The sequence below is a fragment of the Calliphora vicina genome, chromosome 3 (assembly GCF_958450345.1).
Source record: "Calliphora vicina chromosome 3, idCalVici1.1, whole genome shotgun sequence".
Classification (NCBI taxonomy): Eukaryota; Metazoa; Arthropoda; class Insecta; order Diptera; family Calliphoridae; genus Calliphora; species Calliphora vicina.
The window spans coordinates 87,927,876-87,946,792 of NC_088782.1; the positions used below are offsets into that span (position 1 = coordinate 87,927,876).

An 18,917-nucleotide genomic window follows, 5' to 3' on the forward strand; every position below is an offset into this window, starting at 1 on the left:
ACACCAGCGAATATTTTTCGAAGTGTCAAGATCACATCTTTTGATCTGATTTGGAAAGATCTTTCTTGTATGTAATTTTTAAGCAGTTTATGTACATTCCCTGGTAGTAATCTAGTAATTTTGTGTATTAGTCCATCGTGCCAGACTTTTTCGAAGGCTTGAGATATGTCAATAAATAATACGGAGCAATACTGCTTGCTCTCGAAAGTTTTCCGAATAAGTGTAGTTATCCGATATACCTCTTCGATAGTACATAATTCCTTCTGAAACCTGGGGACGAATTACCTCATTCGTGATCGAATGAACTATCGCATCGACAAATAATTTCGACATCGTAATTATAACAAAATGTATTAAATTTCATGCTCGATATCGAATGCCGTAATCTCAAATAAGAAAATTACGATCGAATTTACTCGATATCGTATGCGGTAATTCGGCCCTTGGTTAAATTCAACCCGATAACTTAAGGAATGCTCAAGACTTTCGATTGCAACGTGTAGATTGTAGACCATTTTTGCAAAATCTCATTAAATTTGAAGAGTGTAAGGATAAAAACGCTTATTATTTTGTATATTTTTGAAAATGGAAGTACCCTTTATTTTTTGGTATTCATTAAATTACAAACAATTTATTTTTGTTGTTCAGGATTAGTTGCTCCAGATATAAATACTAAAAGCACCACTGGAACGATATACATCCACTGAAATTAAAAATATACATTTATATTAAATTTGATTGCATACTAAAGGTGTTCTTAAAAATACTGTAATATAGTATAGGTCGTTTTCTTTTCAAACAAACTGAGCATCATTCTCGAGTTAAACCTAAGTTAGAACTGTCAAAACACATACAGTTTTAAAAGAAATTCTATTTCGTTTTTTGATATGCCTTTTGTTGAAAATATACTCGTTGTTTTTTCACTTGCTCAATTTTTTTGTAGTATGTTTTGAAATTGTTTTTTGGAAATTTTTTTTCTGACTTTAAAATAATATTTTTTTGTTCTTTTATAATTCTTTAGTAATATTCCATGATAAAAATATAGAAAAAATTTTTTTTTTTTAAAATAAGATTTTTTGAGCATTATAAAAAGCGTTGCCACATTCCAAAAAATGATTATGATTTTCGAGAATTTTTTTTACAAAAAATGTGTAATTTAATTTATTATTTAAATAAAAATGTATTATGTTGTGTTGGGAGTTATTGATTCAATTCCTAACGTTCGATTACTTATTAAAACACGTTAACTATTTTTATATGTATGCATTTTCTTAATTTTTTTTATTACTATGTAAATATTTTATATCTTTTAAATGGAGGTTTAATTATAAGAGACAAGTAGCACACGGAAGAATGTATTTTCAAGATCTAGCCGAGCACTCTCAGAAAATATAAAAAGTCTTTGAAATCGGATGGAAAACAAAAAATGGCATGCGTTTAACGAATTTACATGTCGAAGGTGCCCTACTTTGGGTCCCATAGCGCCGCCATTGTAGTATTTGTGGGGTTCATTTTCAAATCTTAAACTCGAATATTCCTTGGGTACGCCGTTTAGAAATACGAGATTTATTTTCAAATAATTTCGATTCTACCCCAGTGTGCATAGTTAATGGATTATGATCGGTAATAATCGGTGATATACACATCTGCTCAAAATAATAGATACACCTAATTGGAAAAAATTTAAATGGCGGTAACATTGAAAATTTCCTCGCAAGCGTTAAGAATACATCATATTATTAAAATTTCTATCTGGCAATGTCATGTCAGTCAAAAATCTGGCAACTATTTGCTTTTATGTTGATTTTTAAAAACGAATTTATTTGAATTACAAAAAATTATTTGCTCATAAAAATAGATACACATCAGTAATTTGTAATTTGTTTATATACAATTTTTTTTTTTGTGCAATTTTTTGTTCCTATTTACGTGAAACAGTAAGTATAATTTAAATTTTAGCAACAATTTTATAAAAAATAGGACTCTTTTGAAGAAAATGGGACGAAATCATCATTGTACCGAAGATGAGAAAAAAAATTTTCAAACGATGAGAAATCAAGGAAAATCATTACGGGAAATAGCAAAGAGCATAGGAAGATCTTTACATTTTGTCCAAAATGCTTTATCTAAAAAACAAAAAAGAGAAACTCGCGGTAGACCAAAGAAAACCAGTCCAGAAACAGATAGGCGGATCGTCCTTATGGTTAAAAAAGACCCTTTCATATCATCGAAAGCTATTTCTGCGGAGCTATGTAACGAAATCAGTCCACAAACAGTTCGTCGTCGTCTTTTACAAGCTAAATTGCCGGGAAGAATTGCCAGAAAAGTGCCACTAATGCGCCAAAAAAATATCATGACAAGATTAGAATTTGCTAAAGAGCACTTACAATGGTCCGGGTGTGAAGGCGAAAAAAAATGGAGAAATATTTTATGGAGCGACGAAACAAAAATAAATTTGTTTGGAAACGACTGCCAAAGAAATGTAAGCCGACCAAAAGGAAAAGAATTCCACGTTAAATTTACAAAAAATACGGTAAAACATGGCGGGGGAAACATAATGGTTTGGGGTTGCTTTTCATGGAATGGTGTTGGTCCGATATTCCGAATAGAAGATACCATGAATGCTAGTGGGTATAGAGACATATTGGAAAACGTAATGCTTCCATATGCAACGGAAAATATGCCATTAATATGGACATTCCAGCAGGACAACGACCCAAAACATAGTTCAAGATTAGTTAAAAACTGGTTCTTGGAGAATAACGTACCTGTTTTAAGCTGGCCCAGCCAATCCCCTGATTTAAACCCAATAGAAAACTTGTGGAGTGAATTAAAGATAAGGCTTTCGAAGGAAGTTTTCAAAAATAAAGACGATTTATGGGAGAAAACGCAAAAAATATGGTACGAGATTCCATTGGAGAAGTGTCAGAACTTGATATCCAGTATGCCCAGAAGAGTGGAGAAAGTTTTACAAAACAAAGGTGGATATACTGGATACTAGCTTTACTTTAATAATAAACTAATTTTTTTAAGATAAAATTTATTAGCTTTTGTTTAATAAGAATTTTTAAAAATGTATCTATTATTATGAGCACCAAATTTTTCGAAATTTAAGAAATTTAATTTACTTTATATTTATTATTAATTATGAAATATTTTGTTTTTGTTTTTTACTCTCCTTTTAACTATAAATAAAAATCGACTGAATTTTTTTTATAATTTTACAATATACCATTATTTTTTTTCGTTTTTAAAAAATAAATTTTGGTGTATCTATTATTTTGAGCAGATGTGTATATCCCAAAATATGATTACATAATAAGTAGTATTTTGAAGTTACCTTGTGTTCATTGGAACAGCATTCATATCCAATCTCACACGCTTTGTTTTAACTGAAATATTACTTTTAACTAAATGGTCGGAGCACACCATTGGCTGTTTTGGCAAATCTTCTTCGCAAGCTTTACATATCCATAAACTGTTGTTGTTGTTGTTGGGTAAATATTTTTTCTATTTTTTTAATAATTTTCAAATTAATGAAAATTATGTATTCCCAAAGGGAAAATTTTAAATTGATATGGCATTACTATTTTTACGAAAACTTCAAAATCCTTAAGCATGTCAGATATAGAATTTGAAAAAATAAAGAGAGAATGAAACTACCTTCTATTTTTCTACTATGTAATCTTCTTCTTCTTCTATATAAATAACAAGTAAGAAAATATAATACCCTACACTAAGTAAAAGAGCAAAAACATTTTTCTTTTAAAATTTCAATAATTTATATTTTTGAGTGATTTTCGGAAGTGGGCTATGGGAGCTATGACCAATTATGGATCGATCACCATGAAATTAGGTCGTGTGATTTATGTCTATATTAAAGTTAACTATGTTGAATTTTGGGTGTATACCAACATTTTTAAGCGATTTATGTACGTTAAAGTGATTTTCGGAAGCGGGTCTATATAGGAGCTATGACTAATTATGGACCAATCGTAACAAAATTTGGTGACATGAATTTTGTATATATAAAACTTATTTGGAGCGGAATTTGTGGAGATACATATATAAATTAAATATTTATGACCGATAAAGTCCAATTTCGGAAGGGAGCTAGGTGAAATAATGGACCAGCCAGTTTCAATAAGCTTCGTCCTTGGGCCGAAAAAATAATATGTACCAAATTTGATCGAAATATCTTCAAAATTGTGACCTGTACTCTGCGCACAAGGTTTACATGGTGTACCGTGTTGACATCTCTGACCAACAAATTAGAATAATAAATACAACACTGTATGAAGTTTGGCCCAGAAAAATACAACACTGGCACATATAAAAAGGAAAGGTTGCCACATCAGTAATTTACTGAGATCAGTGGAGTTTTGTCATGTGACAATACTATTTGCATCAACTGATAAAATGAAGTTGGCTGCAGTTACCCGCGAAGGAAAAAAGGAGACATTTTTGAAAATGGCTAACTTCCTTCTTTTTCGTTTGGGCGTTGGCAGCAGTAGCAGGTGATAAAAAGTTAATCTGGAATAATCCAAGATTAATTTAAAAATTTAAGTTTCTAGTGTTTAGCAAAAGGTAAGTAAATTGAAAATAAGCGTTTTAAAATATAAATTTATAAGTTTTACCATAACTTATATTTTTAAGCGTCTGGATGGTAAGTGCGTATGGAGTCTCTGGTGTCAGCCATTAAAAATTCATCGTGATCTACCAACAAACACAAGCCTCAACAAATAGGATAAATACAACAATAAATAAGTTTACAAAATTCAAAACAAAATTATACAGAACAACAACAATAAACTAAAATTTCAAAATTAAACAAAACAACAACAGTAAACTAAAATTTCAAAAATTTAAACAAAATGACAACAATAAATTAAATTTACAAAATTCAACCAAAAATTAAACTCATGAACAACATTAATAAATAAATTAAACAGTCAACAATATCAATAAACCAACATAACCCAGCAACAACAAAGACACATAGGACTCAACATTTGCTATAAATTCCATCCTCCTCATAACATCAAACAGCAACAGAGAACATCTTTAGAACACATTTACTATAAATTTCATCATCATCATATTAGCAAACAACAATAGAACATTTTGGTCAACATATTTTAAAATTTTTCATCAGCATCATACAGACAACAACAATAAACCAGACATCATCTATCAAACCTTGCAACCACAACTCTAGTGACATCTTCATACAAAAAAAATCAAATTTAATCACAATAGATCATCCACCATATTCAGCCATAATCAGCTATAAAGAAGCAGGACAACAACCACCCAACAGGCAGCAAGAGGAAAAGATAAGTAATACATAGTAGAGTTTGTAGTTTTGTTAAGATTTTTGGGGATATAGCGAGGTCAGTTTAAATTCTTTTTGTTTTTTTTTGTTTTTATAATATAAATATAGTTTTTTTTGTCAGTTTTTTTTAGCCTTTAAAAATAAAACTTACATTTAGTGATTTTACCGCGTATGTTTTGGGCATACAAGCCGATGCGAGTCTGTGGTGGATTTATTACGACTCGTGGATAAGGGAAGACTTTATCCATGAGGAGTTTTGAAGAAGCTACAAGATAGCTAGGTCTTATAGCAGCTTTTAATAAAGCTAGTTCGATTTGGAACTTTTCGGTCCTTATAAACCATCCAAATTAAATTAAAACAAAATTAATTCGACTTTTCAAAGATCTTGTTGATTTTTAGGAACATTTACGAAAAGTTTTGTTTTAAAATGCGTAAATTTTCTTAAAAATCTATAAAATCTTTAACTATTACATTTCTAATTGAAATTTACCAGACTTGTCCTAAATTACCTAATTTGTCAAATTTATTTTAAATTTTCATTAAAAATAACTTGATTTGTCATGAACTCTATCTGACTTTTTCATAAAAATTACCTAATTTGTCAAATTTATTTTAAATTTTCATTAAAAATAACTTGATTTGTCATGAAATTTATCTGACTTTTCATAAAAATTACCCGATTTGTCAAATTTATTTTAAATTTTCATTAAAAATAACTTGATTTGTCATGAACTCTATCTGACTTTTTTACAAAAATTACCTGATTTGTCCAATTTATTTTAATCTAATGTTTCAATAAAAACTACCTGAATTGTAACATTTATATAATATTCCATAAAATATACCTTATTGTTTCTAAATTTCCACATTTTTCTGATTTCTCATAAATTTAAAATTATTTTATTACCTGTTAAGACTCCCATTCATTTACAAGACATTCTTATCTAAATTTAAACTTGAAAGAACAGAATCTCGAAATAAAATTTTGCAAACAGCAGAGACACAAACCCTCAATTCTTTCAAGCATAAAATTAGATATCAATCATAATCATTTCATGCTAAGATCCCCATATATTACATTTTATAAATATATTACAGTATTATACCAATATTTCATAATCTTATTTAAGAATAATTTAAATATATATAAATAATTAAATGGCAGGTCCAGTTAATATTGTTAACAAACAGTTCGAACTTAGGGAATAGTTTGGTTAGCCTAATGGCTTAAGTCATATACATAAATTGTAATTCTTTTTAAAAACTATGAAAAATAATATTTTAATATATTTTTGAATTTTCGATTGAAATTAAATATGTGTTGCTAAGAATTTAAACAGGCTATAAAGGTAGGTATCGAGTGGTGATGCATTAAAGGGGTAGCCTTTAGAATTTTAATAGCTACCATGGATTAGGGGAGGGTATACTAATTGTAGGCGATAACACCTTGTCCTACAGGAAAGAAATAGCAATTGATTATTTGATTTTAGATACACTGGTACAAAATTTTATATCTTGTCGTTTTTACTATTACTCCAACGTACCACCGCCCAAGCCCGACGAGCCTTAGCCGTGCACAATTACTAAAGTTGCCAGTGTGGTAGTAATAGTGAAAATAACACCAAAAGAATTCTGATTGTCTGGCAAACTCCTTTGTTTGCAAGAAAAGAAAATAAGTAAGTTAAAAAGTTTTTGGATTCTTGGTGTGAAACATGACAATGGACAGCCAGCCGACCAGCCAGCCAGACGGACGGACATCGTTTAATCGACTCAGAAAGTGATTCTAAGTCGATTGGTATACTTTAAGGTGGGTGTTAGACTAATATTTTTGGGCACTATGGTGGAGTAGGGTATAAAAATCAAATGTCGTTCGTTGGTAATTGCATCAGTTGAGAACGGCTGGACCGATTTGGACAATTTTGTCAAATGATCGTCAACTTAAAAAACGTAAAATGAACAACAGTTGGACGTCTTTCATGAATAGCAAATTAAAAAATGCGACAAATTGCTTCGTTACTGCTAACATAGCGGCCCATTTGAAGTTGAATGACTTCATCGTTGAAATTCTGCACGCTAACTCAGCCATGTCACTGCCTTTGGTTACATATTTGCAGATGTATTTGATAAGTGGGCGTATTAGTAGGCGTGGACAATTTTTCATTCTCTAAAACACTTTTGTTAGCCATATCGGTGCAGCCGTCTTCCGTGTACTCTTGGTGCTCATTTGTTTTTGTAAAAGCTCTTAGGTATAGGCTATTTGTTTTATATACTCACTAGAGCATTCACTGTATGTATATTCACTGTATTCACGACTGATTACCCCTAAAGGTCGTGTTTTGTTCGATACAATTTCTAAAATGGGTTTGAATGTGCTTTCGAGCGGCCAACCTACTTACTGGCCTACTGACCTACGAAAAATACCGGATGTTATTGATTTTAGCGTGATTAAAAATATCCCTAGAGAAATGATTCAAATTGAATCCTCGCTGGAACTATCTTCAGATCACTCACCCACTTTTGTTACTTTATTGAGCCCCCTAGAAATTGTATCCCCGACTGGTAATTTAGCGATGTCAGGCACAATAATAAATTGGCTCAAATATAAAAAATACATCAGTACACATTGCTCGGAAAACATACCGCTAAGAACACCAGAAAACATCGATCACTCTCTTATCAATTTCGATAAAAATCTCAAACTGGCTGCTCAACATGCTACAAAAACGCCCCGACAAATGAGATATAATAGAATTAATTCTGCATATGTCGAACGGCTCTTAAATGAAAAAAGAAGACTTCGAAGAGAGTAGCAATTGCACAGATCCCCCAACTAAAATCGAAGCTTAAATATTGTATAAAAAGACTTAAAAAGCTCTTGGAATTTCGAAAAATGTAATCATTGAATAAATATTTAGAAAGCCTGGACGCAACCCCGCAATCGGATTACTCATTATGGCGAGCAACAAAAAGTCTTAAAAGACCTGTCATATGTAAGTATCCCTTGCGAAATTCAAGTGGTGGTTGGGCATGAAATGATACTGAAAAAGGGAATCTGTTAATCATTTAAAAAAAGTATTTACACCGAACACATCAAACGAAGCAATTGAGTTGCCACCTGTTGTACCCCATTTTGGAGCAGCCGTAACCCTACGTTTTGAGATTCGAGAGATCGAAAATGCTATTGTTGATTTAAACCCCAAGAAAGCGCCTGGTATGGACAAGAATCAGCAAGATGGTTATGGAGCTACCCCGGATAGCAATAAAAATAATTCTTTTTATTTTTAATGCTATATTACTACTTGAATATTATTCTCCAGAATTGGTTACCATGATACCCAAGCCGGGAAAATATCACACAAAGGTGGAATCATACAGACCCATCAACCTATCGTCTAATATATCAAAGCTATTTGAGAAGATATTTATGAACAAGTTGTACCCGATGTTAACTGAAAACAATTGTATTCCGAATCATCAATTTGGATTTAGAAGAAAACACAGTACTATCTAGCAAACCCATAGACTTGTAAATATGGTGAGAAAAGCGTTGAGTCAAAATTTACCCGCAAACACACATAAGCTGTTGGAAAGCTATTTAACTGGTCGAACATTTAAGGTTAAAGAGGGAAACTTTTTAAGTACTGCACTGAGGGAAAAACGACGTTGCAAAATCGACAACGGTTGGTGTCATTTTGACACCATACGGTGTCACTTTTTTTCGACACCGTACGTTTACAATTTGTAAACAAACGGGTACGAATCGACAACGCAATGTCGTTAAATTATTTGCGACGCATTTCAACGTTGCTTTTCATAAGTGTGTTTTAAATTTATTTACATTAAAAAATTTAAAATATTTTAATAAATAATAAAGGGTAATAGTGATGCAAATAAATGGTTTAAGAACCAAAATATAAAAGAAAGTGTAATTGTGTTTGATTGCGAATTTGTGTTGATGCAGATGAAGATCCAGGCAGTGAAGTCAGTGGAGATCCATGCAGAGAAGACCACCAAATCCAGTGACGACATACAACTCCAAATGGAAATTTATAGTTTTTATATTTATGTTTTATATGTATTGTATTAAAAAAGTGTAAAAAATAAAGAAATTGTTATTTATATTAATTACCAAAAAAAATATAAAGGAAAAATTGTCAGGTGTCAAATCGTACACGAACGGTATCAAGTCGACAACTTATGGTGTCAAATAGACAACGGTTTGGTGTCAAATCGTACACAAACGGTGACAAATTGTCAACGGTCTGTTATAAAATCGTACACGAACGTTGTCAAATCGACAACGGATGGTGTCAATTCGGCAACGGAATGGTGTCATTTTTTCGTTGTCAAATTGACACCGTTCGTGTACAATTTGTACACATACGGGGTTGATACACTATTGACACCGAATGGTGTCAAATTGTACACGGATGTGTTCATTTTTTCGCTGGGTGTGCACAACCCATTGAAGCTGGAGTCCCCCAAGGCAGTATCCTGGGACCTTTTTTATTTATTTAAATTATATTTTACAAATAAATTTACAAAATATGAGTGCAAAAGCGCCGGGTAACTAGACCATATGCGCTCGTTTAAAATTATATCTATATACAGTCCCGAACTTAAGTATTGGCACAGGATGCTCATTGTACTTTAAGGACGATTTAAAGGCCGTATAGTAGAGATTTTTAATAACAAAATATATTTATCAGATAGATTGATGAATTTCCTACAAAATATAACCAACTTCATTTCAACAATTTAATACCATTATTTATTAATAACAAAACAACATAAAAAGTTCTGCATTTCAATGAACAAAATTATTGGCACACTTCATTAAAAGCAAAAAAACATTTGATTTTGGAAGCAATATTGCATAATTTAATATTTAGTTGCAAGTGATGTTCGTTTTATAACTGCCTCGAGTAGTTTAGGCATGAATCCACCAACTTGTTTGTGATATCTGACCCAATACTTTGCCATTCTTCAAATAATGCCTTTTTCACTCGCTTATCTAGCTCTTCTCACAGATCCTCTATTGGGTTGAGATGCGGAGATTGTGGAGGGTGTGGTAGGACATGCGAAATATTGTATGAAAGCCACATACGTCCAGTATAGGCCGAATGTTTAGGATCATTGTCATGTTGAAAAGTGAAAGAAATGGTAAATTTAACTTTTCTGCACTTTTCCTGAGGTGTATCCGTATATTTCACTTTGTCCATTATTTCGTCAATGAACACCAGCTCTCCAACCCCTGAAGCGGACATACAACCCCACACAATTACCTCTCCAGCACCATGTTTTACTATTGAAGCAATATTTTGTTTTTCCAGCTCTTTATTGGTTTTTTTCTATACCGTTTGACGGCCATCAGAGCGAAAAATATTAAATTTGTTTGCATCAGAGAATAGTACATCAGAGAATAGTACTTGTTGCTAAAAATCATGTGGCTTACGTAAATTCCTAAACGGCATATTCTAAACGCTTCTTTTGGTTTACAGATGAAATAAATGGTTTACGCCTAGCAATACGACAACTATAGTTTGTCTTCTGGAGCACTCTTCTGGCTATTGCTGCGTGAACTTCTTTCCCAAACTCATCCTTAATCTCTGCAGCAACCTGTGTTGAAGATATTTTTGGACATAACTTGACCTTTTGATTATATGGCTGTATTTACGCTCACTTAAGAATCTAGGACGACCTGTATATTTAGCACTTTCAAGTGTTGATGTTTCCTTAAAACGTTGCACGATACTCCAAATTGTAAAACGGCTTCTTTCCATAATCTCTACAATCTCTGCATATGATTTTCCTTGATTGTGCATGTGAAGGATGATTTTGCGCTCAGATTCTGTTGTTTCCTTTTTTCTGTTAGCCATTTTAAGCAAAATTGATAATTATTGTGCTCATTTTTTACAAATTGACATTAACAGTTTTAGAAACGAAAACTGTTAAATAAAAGAAGATAAAATCGCATTTTCAAAGAAAAAAAAGTGGATAGATCGATAAAATTTGAAGAATATGGTTAAGTGTGCCAATAGTTTTGTTCTACGGAATTGTGGAATTTTTCGTCTTTTTATTATTTTTAAATAATATTGCAAAATTATTGAAATGAAGTTTGTGGTATTTGGTAGGAAATTCATCAATCTATCTGATAAATATATATTTTTATTAAAAATGTCAACAATATGGCCTTTAAATCGACCTTAAAGTACAATGAGCATCCTGTGCCAATACTTAAGTTCGGCACTGTATATAAAAGTGAATGTGTGTTTATATGTATGTATGTGTATATGTATTTATATTTATTGGTTTGAAGTCTATAGACGACTAAACGGCTAGCCAGATTTGCTTGAAATTTTGACTGTATGTTTCTCTATATCTGGAAGGAACAATAGGATACTTTTTGTTTTGAATTTTCAAGTGGGCGTGGTACATCCCATACAAAGTTAATTTTAAATATCATATATTTTGGAAACAATAAAAGCTATAGTCCTCAAATTTTGCATGAGCAATACCACCGTTTGTATAAATATTTGAGGCCAAAATGGGAGTAGAAGCCACAGAGGGCGTGCCACCTCCCATATGATGATAATTAAAAAATCTATTATATGGGATACAATAAGAGATAGAGTCCATAAATTTTGCACGGTTATTCTATCATCAATATTAATAGTTAGGACAATAATGGGCGGACTATCAATAGTGGGCGTGGTACATCCCGTACAAACTAAATACTAAAAATCATATCTATGTATATAATTTTGATATGTAAAGCAATGAAACTTTGTATGAATTACATATTTAGGCCAAAAATTTGCAAACTAGCAAAAGTGGGCGTGGCACCTTCCATAGATATAATGACAAATTATATATAGGGAAAGCTATAGCAGCTATCAATATTAATTTTTAGTACAGAAGTGCGCGGACTACCAACAATATTAAGTAAATGTTAAAATTTGTATACATTTGAAACCCTTATATATACAGTGGTGGCCACCAATTTAAGACAAATACTTCAATTTTTTTCATCAACTGAATTTTAAGTGTGATAGAGTCAAAATAAAACGACCTCTAAGGGTATGAAATTTATTATTAATGTTTCTAGTTTCTGAAAAATGTTTGGAAAAATCGGTAAAACATATATGGACAAAGATATGTGGAAATACGTTGACCTACCTCAGCGAACATCCGCTGGTTATAACATGATATGACCGAAACTAATGGAACTAAAAATACGAAATTTGGTCCGAATATTTTATAATAATAAAAATATAATGATATAAATGTGAGAAAATATGTTTATTTAAAAAAAATTTTTTTTGGTCAAGTTGTAGAAAAATTGTATGTGTTCGTGGTGAATATGTATGAATTGACAAAGTTGAATAAAACACACTTGTGTGTTAAAACTGTCCTCATGCATACATATTTGTGGAAATATTTGAAAAAATAATTGACAATCACGTGGAATTTAGCAAACAATTTTTGTCTTAAATTCCTGGCCACCACTGTATATATATATAAAAGTCAATGTGTGTTTGTTTGTTTGTATGATTGTTGGCGTATTTGTAATGGCACTCGACTTACAATAAGACAATTAATGAACAATCTAATCGGAGCGACCTCTAATCGGAGCGACCGAATTATAACTTCGGAAATGCCATTTGATTTTATTCGATTGCAGTTTCCTATTTGCTTAGTATTTGCAATGATAATTGATAAAGCTCAACGTCAGTATTTGCAAGTTTGCGGACTAAATCTAGAAAATCCATGTTTTTCACATGAACAGACTAATTTCAGATAGACTAACCACCATTTTCTCAATATCTGGTTATCGTTTTTCGTAACGATAAACCTCCAATTAACATTTTTTTTTGTATGAGAACTGTCAGTTTATCGTCACGATAAAAAATAACCAGAGATTGAGAAAATGGGGGTAAATATATTGTAAATCTTTATGGTGCGGGTATGATTTTTTAGAAATATGAATTTTCTCATTTTTCATTTTAAGTGAATTATAAAAACTAGTGTTAATATAAATGAGATGATAAAATAATACAAATGAAATGATAAATGATAAATAATACAAATGAAAAGAAAAATTATAAATATTAAATAATATATACTAATGAAATGATTAAAATGTACAAGTAAAAATAAATATGTTGGCTCTAAACATCACTTATGTTATGTTTTTGTAGACATCTTAGGATTCTTGGCAAATTAACACCGACTGCACAGTCAAGTCGGTTCATCTATTTTAGAAATTGGACAATTTGTTAGCATATGAGGAATAGTAAGTATGACATCGCAATAGGTGCATTTTGGAGGTTCCTAAGTCGGGCCAGCATTATACATTGGGACCTCGTTAAGTTTGTATTGTATTTAGGCCATTTAGGAATTGAGGTTTGTTGTGTTTGTATTTTCCTAAAAGGGTTTGTTAACGCTTTAGGAAAACACGGTGTTTCAGCTATCTGCGACAAACTTAAGGCTTCCTTTGCAGCATTATCAGCACTTTCGTTACCTTGAATTCCGATATGAGAAGGGATCCAAAGAACCAGTACTTTGTGGTTATTATCCTGTAATTGTAGCATATCATTATAGGCATTATTTTGGTTCTTAATTAAAGCCTTTGTGACACTTAAGCTATCAGTGCATATCAAAGCCTTCTCGCAATGTGAGGTGTAACATGGCAGTTTTAATGGCTGCAATTTCAGCCGTAAAAATTCCAGTATGGTCGGGAAGGCGTGTTTCATTTATTGTTTCGAACTGTGATTCCGATATTCGTTTAACGATAGCATAAGATGTTACACCATTTTGAAACGATCCATCAGTATAAAAAACTGTGGTTGGAGAGAAATCGTTAATTTTTTGTTGTAGCATCTTTTTAAACAATAACGGTTTTGTGGCATTCTTGTTGTATATACTTACTGGCATACCTAAACACGGGCGGCAAGCGTTTTTTAGTTGTCAAAAATTCTCATGCCCATACAATTTGTATGTAGCATACCGAAATAACGCGGTATGCAATTTTGACAGCGCGTTTAATAGTGAAGTTAGTTGCAAAACACAATAAATGTAAACAAAACCATACAAAAGGAAAAACAAATAAGCAAAAAATATATATTTGTTATTAGAAAATGGAGGTAAGTGTAAATATTTCAAATAGTATACATATATTATTTTCTTTTATATGTATTTATATATTTTATATTATCAGAAATATGGTTATTGTCTAAATAATCAGGGTTGTTATATTTATTTTTTTGATAACCCTGGGTGTGTTCGTAAATTCAGTATGATTGCATCACTGCAGCAAATTAAAAGTTTAGCGTTCGAAAAAGCATATTTGCGATTATTGCTTTACGTCAAATTGTTGGCAGTGATGCCGCAAATTTGTGCAACCAATGCATCATTAAGTTATATGTTGCAAATGTTTGCAGGTCGTGGCATCAGTGATGCACAAATTTACTGCATTTACGAACACACCCCCTGTTTTTATTGTTTGACGTAGCGTTGCCGCTGTTGTTTAGGTATGGCATTTCAGCGTTAAAGCTAAGCGCAAAAAAACGTTCCGTCTTACGCTCTTGTTTAGGTGGGCCAGTTAGACTGTCATCTATCTTAACAATGGCAGTTTTAACCTCTCCAGCGGAGTTGTCCGTAGCAAGCCTGAAGCGGTCCTAAAGCAATTGTTGATCGATGTGTTGATTTTGTTGATATTCCTCTTTGAGGTCCATCCATAAATGGTGATGCCATGCAAAATCGTACCGATCGTTAATGATTGGCAAACATTTATAGCCGTGTTCATATGAGGTCCCTTGGTACGTGAACAGCTTTAAAAGATTATTTAGCTTGGCTAGTTTATATGACAAATGTTTAAAATGATTGTTCTGTGGGTAGATGCCAGTTATCAGTATGTTGTTATACAGTTCGCACAGGCGTGCCTTAAGATTCTTCGGTGCATTCTTAACCATTGAGTATGTGATTTTATCTCTGGCTGGTGTTGAGACTTTTAGTGTCTTCATTACGCAATCAAGTTCGGAAATTGTTGGTCTGATTGTGGTAGATCTTCAATAATAAGATTCTGTTTTGCCGACACAATTTCGGGATCAAAAGCACCATCTGAGCCGAGAGAGCACCAAAAAGGGGCAAAACTGTTTTGCTGGTTACGACACCTCTTAAATAATTTCCAAGCCTCTTGTCTTAAACGAATCAATTTACTAATTTCAGAATTAAACCATGTGGGACTGTGTTTTTCCCTTGGTTTACGACTAAGAGGAATTGATTCGTTAGCGGTTTTTCTAATTATGCGTTTTATCTGTGCCGCCTCCTTGTTGATGTTTGTTGATCTCCCAAATTGTTCATTCACTAAAGCAGCCCTCTCTACGAAAAGAGGCAGTCAGCTTTCTTATTCTGGAAAAGTGGAGAAAATTTTCTTTTCACAATATCAATATTATTTGTAATCTTGATAGGAATGTGGTCACCAACTTCCGACATGGGTAGACAAGTCCAGTTAAGGTTAGGTGCCATGTCTACACTAGACATGGAAACATCAACAGCTGTTAGTGTATTTCTGGTATTGAGTAGGGTAGGAGATCCATCATTTAAAATTACCAAATTTTGGTCTTCTGCAAAATCTTCCAAGATTCTTCCGTTTGGTGAATTTGAAGCAGAACCCCATTAGACATTCTGCGAATTCAAGTCACCCAAGAATAAATGATGGACATCTTTGGCAAGAGAGATGCTGTTAACCATTGAGGTTTTTAAATTAACCTCGCCCTCTTTGTATATATTTGTAATATGAATTTCCACATCGCTACGAATTATTATAGTCTGGCAAAGTAAGTTACCAGTAGATGTAGAATGTTGGGTAACATTTAAATTATTCCTAACCAATAATGCGATACCTGATTTCGCATAATCGTAATCGTTGTTGTGGTGGTAAGCTTTAAATCCTGGCAAATGTAGCATATGCAAGTTTCTTTCTATTATGTGTCTCCTGTAGTGCTATGATGTTCGGTTTATGTCTATCATAAACCTATATCATAAGGCGTATTTGTTGTTAATAAAACCTTGTATGTTCCACTGTAGGAGGGTAATGTTTAGGCCACTAATCATAAAATTTATTTTTCTCTTTTATCCATTGTAGGCTGAGTTCTTTTTAAAGATTCTGGTGTTATTAAAACGTTTAATTGAGGAAAATTATTATAAAGTTGCGTGCACGGTGAGTCTGCAATGTTTGATGTATTATCAACTGTTCTTGAAGGTGTGTTCAAATTAAGACCTTCATTAATATCTTGAATAACCATATCTTCAGCAATATTTTCATCAATATTTAAATTAAAACAATCGTCAAAACCGACATCTAAAGTACCTGAGTTGACATCACTAATTGATTTGTCATCTTGTAGACACTCAGTTGAATTAGTTTTTGTTGATTTGATGAGTTATTTCTTGTTGAGAGAATGTTTTGAGGTAGATGTTTATCGTGAGTAATTGAATTTTTTGCGGCATTGTTTTGATTGACTTTGACATTTGTCTTGTTTTGTGTGGCAGTTTCTGTTATCGATATGTTTTTTGTTGCTGTTTCGCCATTTGTTGTTTGAGCATATGTTGAAGGTTTCTTGTTAATTCTTTGAACTTGTGAGTGTGTTTATGGTGGGATTGTCGTTGAAAATTGTCCATGCCTCACGTGTTGTTCATCTTCTAGAAATTCTTATGTAGTTAACGGACTTATGTTTCCAGAATGAAGGACATTGGGAATCATAAGATGTATGGGTTTCCGTTTGGCTGTTTACACAGTACTTACGATTACATACCTGATGTTTCTCGCATTTCCACATTCCTTACATTGTTCTACATTCTTACACCACTTTCTTGTGTGACCTAGTCTTTGGCATGTCAAATATCTCATTGGGTTTGGTATAAATTCATCCACATTGACTCTCTCCCATCCAAGTTTCAGACTTTCTGGGCGGTAAATAAGGTCAAATGTAATGATTGCTGCACCTGTTGCTACTATATTGTCTCCTTCTTTTTTGATAATCATACGTACATCTACAACCTTTTGATTTCTTAGAGATTCAAGTAGTTCCTCTTGTGAAATATTCACAATTTTCCTAGAGAATATACGTCCTTGAATGGTTTAGTAATCTTAACAGGAATAATGTCTATAAAATTTGCTTTAAGAAATTTTTCGGCAATTTTGTTGTTGGGCACCTTTATAAGCAAATCGCCGCTTTTCATTTCTTTGACTTCTAATCGTTCGAGTAATCAAGTCCTCTTTCAACGTGGAACACGTTGTATGAAGCTAGAGATCGAACTTGTAAATCTTCCATTTGGGGAACAGAAGATGTGACTAAATAACGAGGGAGGTTTTGTTGATTTGCCTCCGTCTCCGGTAAGGCTATAAAATCTTCAGCTCGTGGTCTTTTTGATTTGCTGCCTCTGTTCCTCACGGCCGGAGAGTCAAGCTCCCGGAACCGGTTGTAGTCCGGGGGATGAACCCCGTTCATTATGCCAATTTAGAAAAAACTTCTTATTGTATTTAAATGTCGTACAATAAAGATAAATAAAATATTTTTCCGAAATAAAAATTTTCTTTTGCGAAAGAAAATTAGAGATAAATTCGATAAATCTAAAGTCAATCGATAACACTACAATATACCGCGAATAGTAAAATACGTGTTCTCTCGGCAATTGCCTCGATCGTCGCCTTACATGGAAAAGTCATATAGATGCAAAGTTGACTCAAATGAAATTGAAATCAGAGTATGAAAACAAACAAAACATTTCGCAAACGCTTGCAAAATGTACAAAACAAATCAAAATTTTTTTATTGTATTGTACATGAGCAAAAACTTTTCAAGTGACAAAGAGAGAAAATGAAACGATTAGCTTTTCACTCATCTTCATTATTTAATTTACCGTTACAATCGTACATTTGAGTACAAAACAGATAGAGAAACGTATTTTTTATTCGTTTTGTTTTTTTTGTACTGTGTTCTCTATTATAATGAGTAAATCAATTACCAAACGTTTGTTAAACGTTTTTTATCAGAATGTTTCAATATTGTTCTTACTCTTTTCTTTTCTAGCTGCGTACGTTTATATTAATGTACAGTAGAGTGCTCCAAAAAAATTAAATTGCGAATTTTGACCGTCCCCCCCAATAGAATTGTTCTATGTATTGTAGAAACACATTGTGTAAAATATTAGGATGATAGGATAACGTTAACTGGTGGCGCAACGACGCTGAAGTTTTGAGGTGCATTTACAAGGGGAAAATATGGAATTTTTTCAGTTTTTGTAAAAATTTTGCCATTAAATAATGACTTTTACAATTTAATTTAAAAGAATCGAAATGTGTACGTAATTGCCATTATAATAAGATATAAAAGACAAAAATTGGTCAAAAAATGTTAAAGTTATTAAAAAATCGCCAGGCCATTAACGTGTCTCAGGCGACTAGAACAAGAAATTTATGAACAAAATTAACATATTTTGAGATATATTAAAACAAAAGCTAATTTTTACTTAAAATATATCCATATTTACTTGTATATGAGTTTTTGTCCTCGTA

General features: G+C 32.4%; 1 protein-coding gene across 1 annotated transcript in view; it reads right to left on the bottom strand.

Moving 5' to 3' along the window:
* Positions 1-561: 561 nt before the first annotated feature.
* Positions 562-18,917, bottom strand: part of EMC10 (ER membrane protein complex subunit 10) — a 70,470-nt gene continuing 52,114 nt past the window's right edge. Inside the window, exon 4 of the mRNA XM_065503584.1 lies at positions 562-703. Coding sequence (XP_065359656.1) covers positions 632-703 — 72 coding nt within the window. The 3' untranslated portion in view covers positions 562-631. The remainder of the gene's footprint in view (positions 704-18,917) is intronic.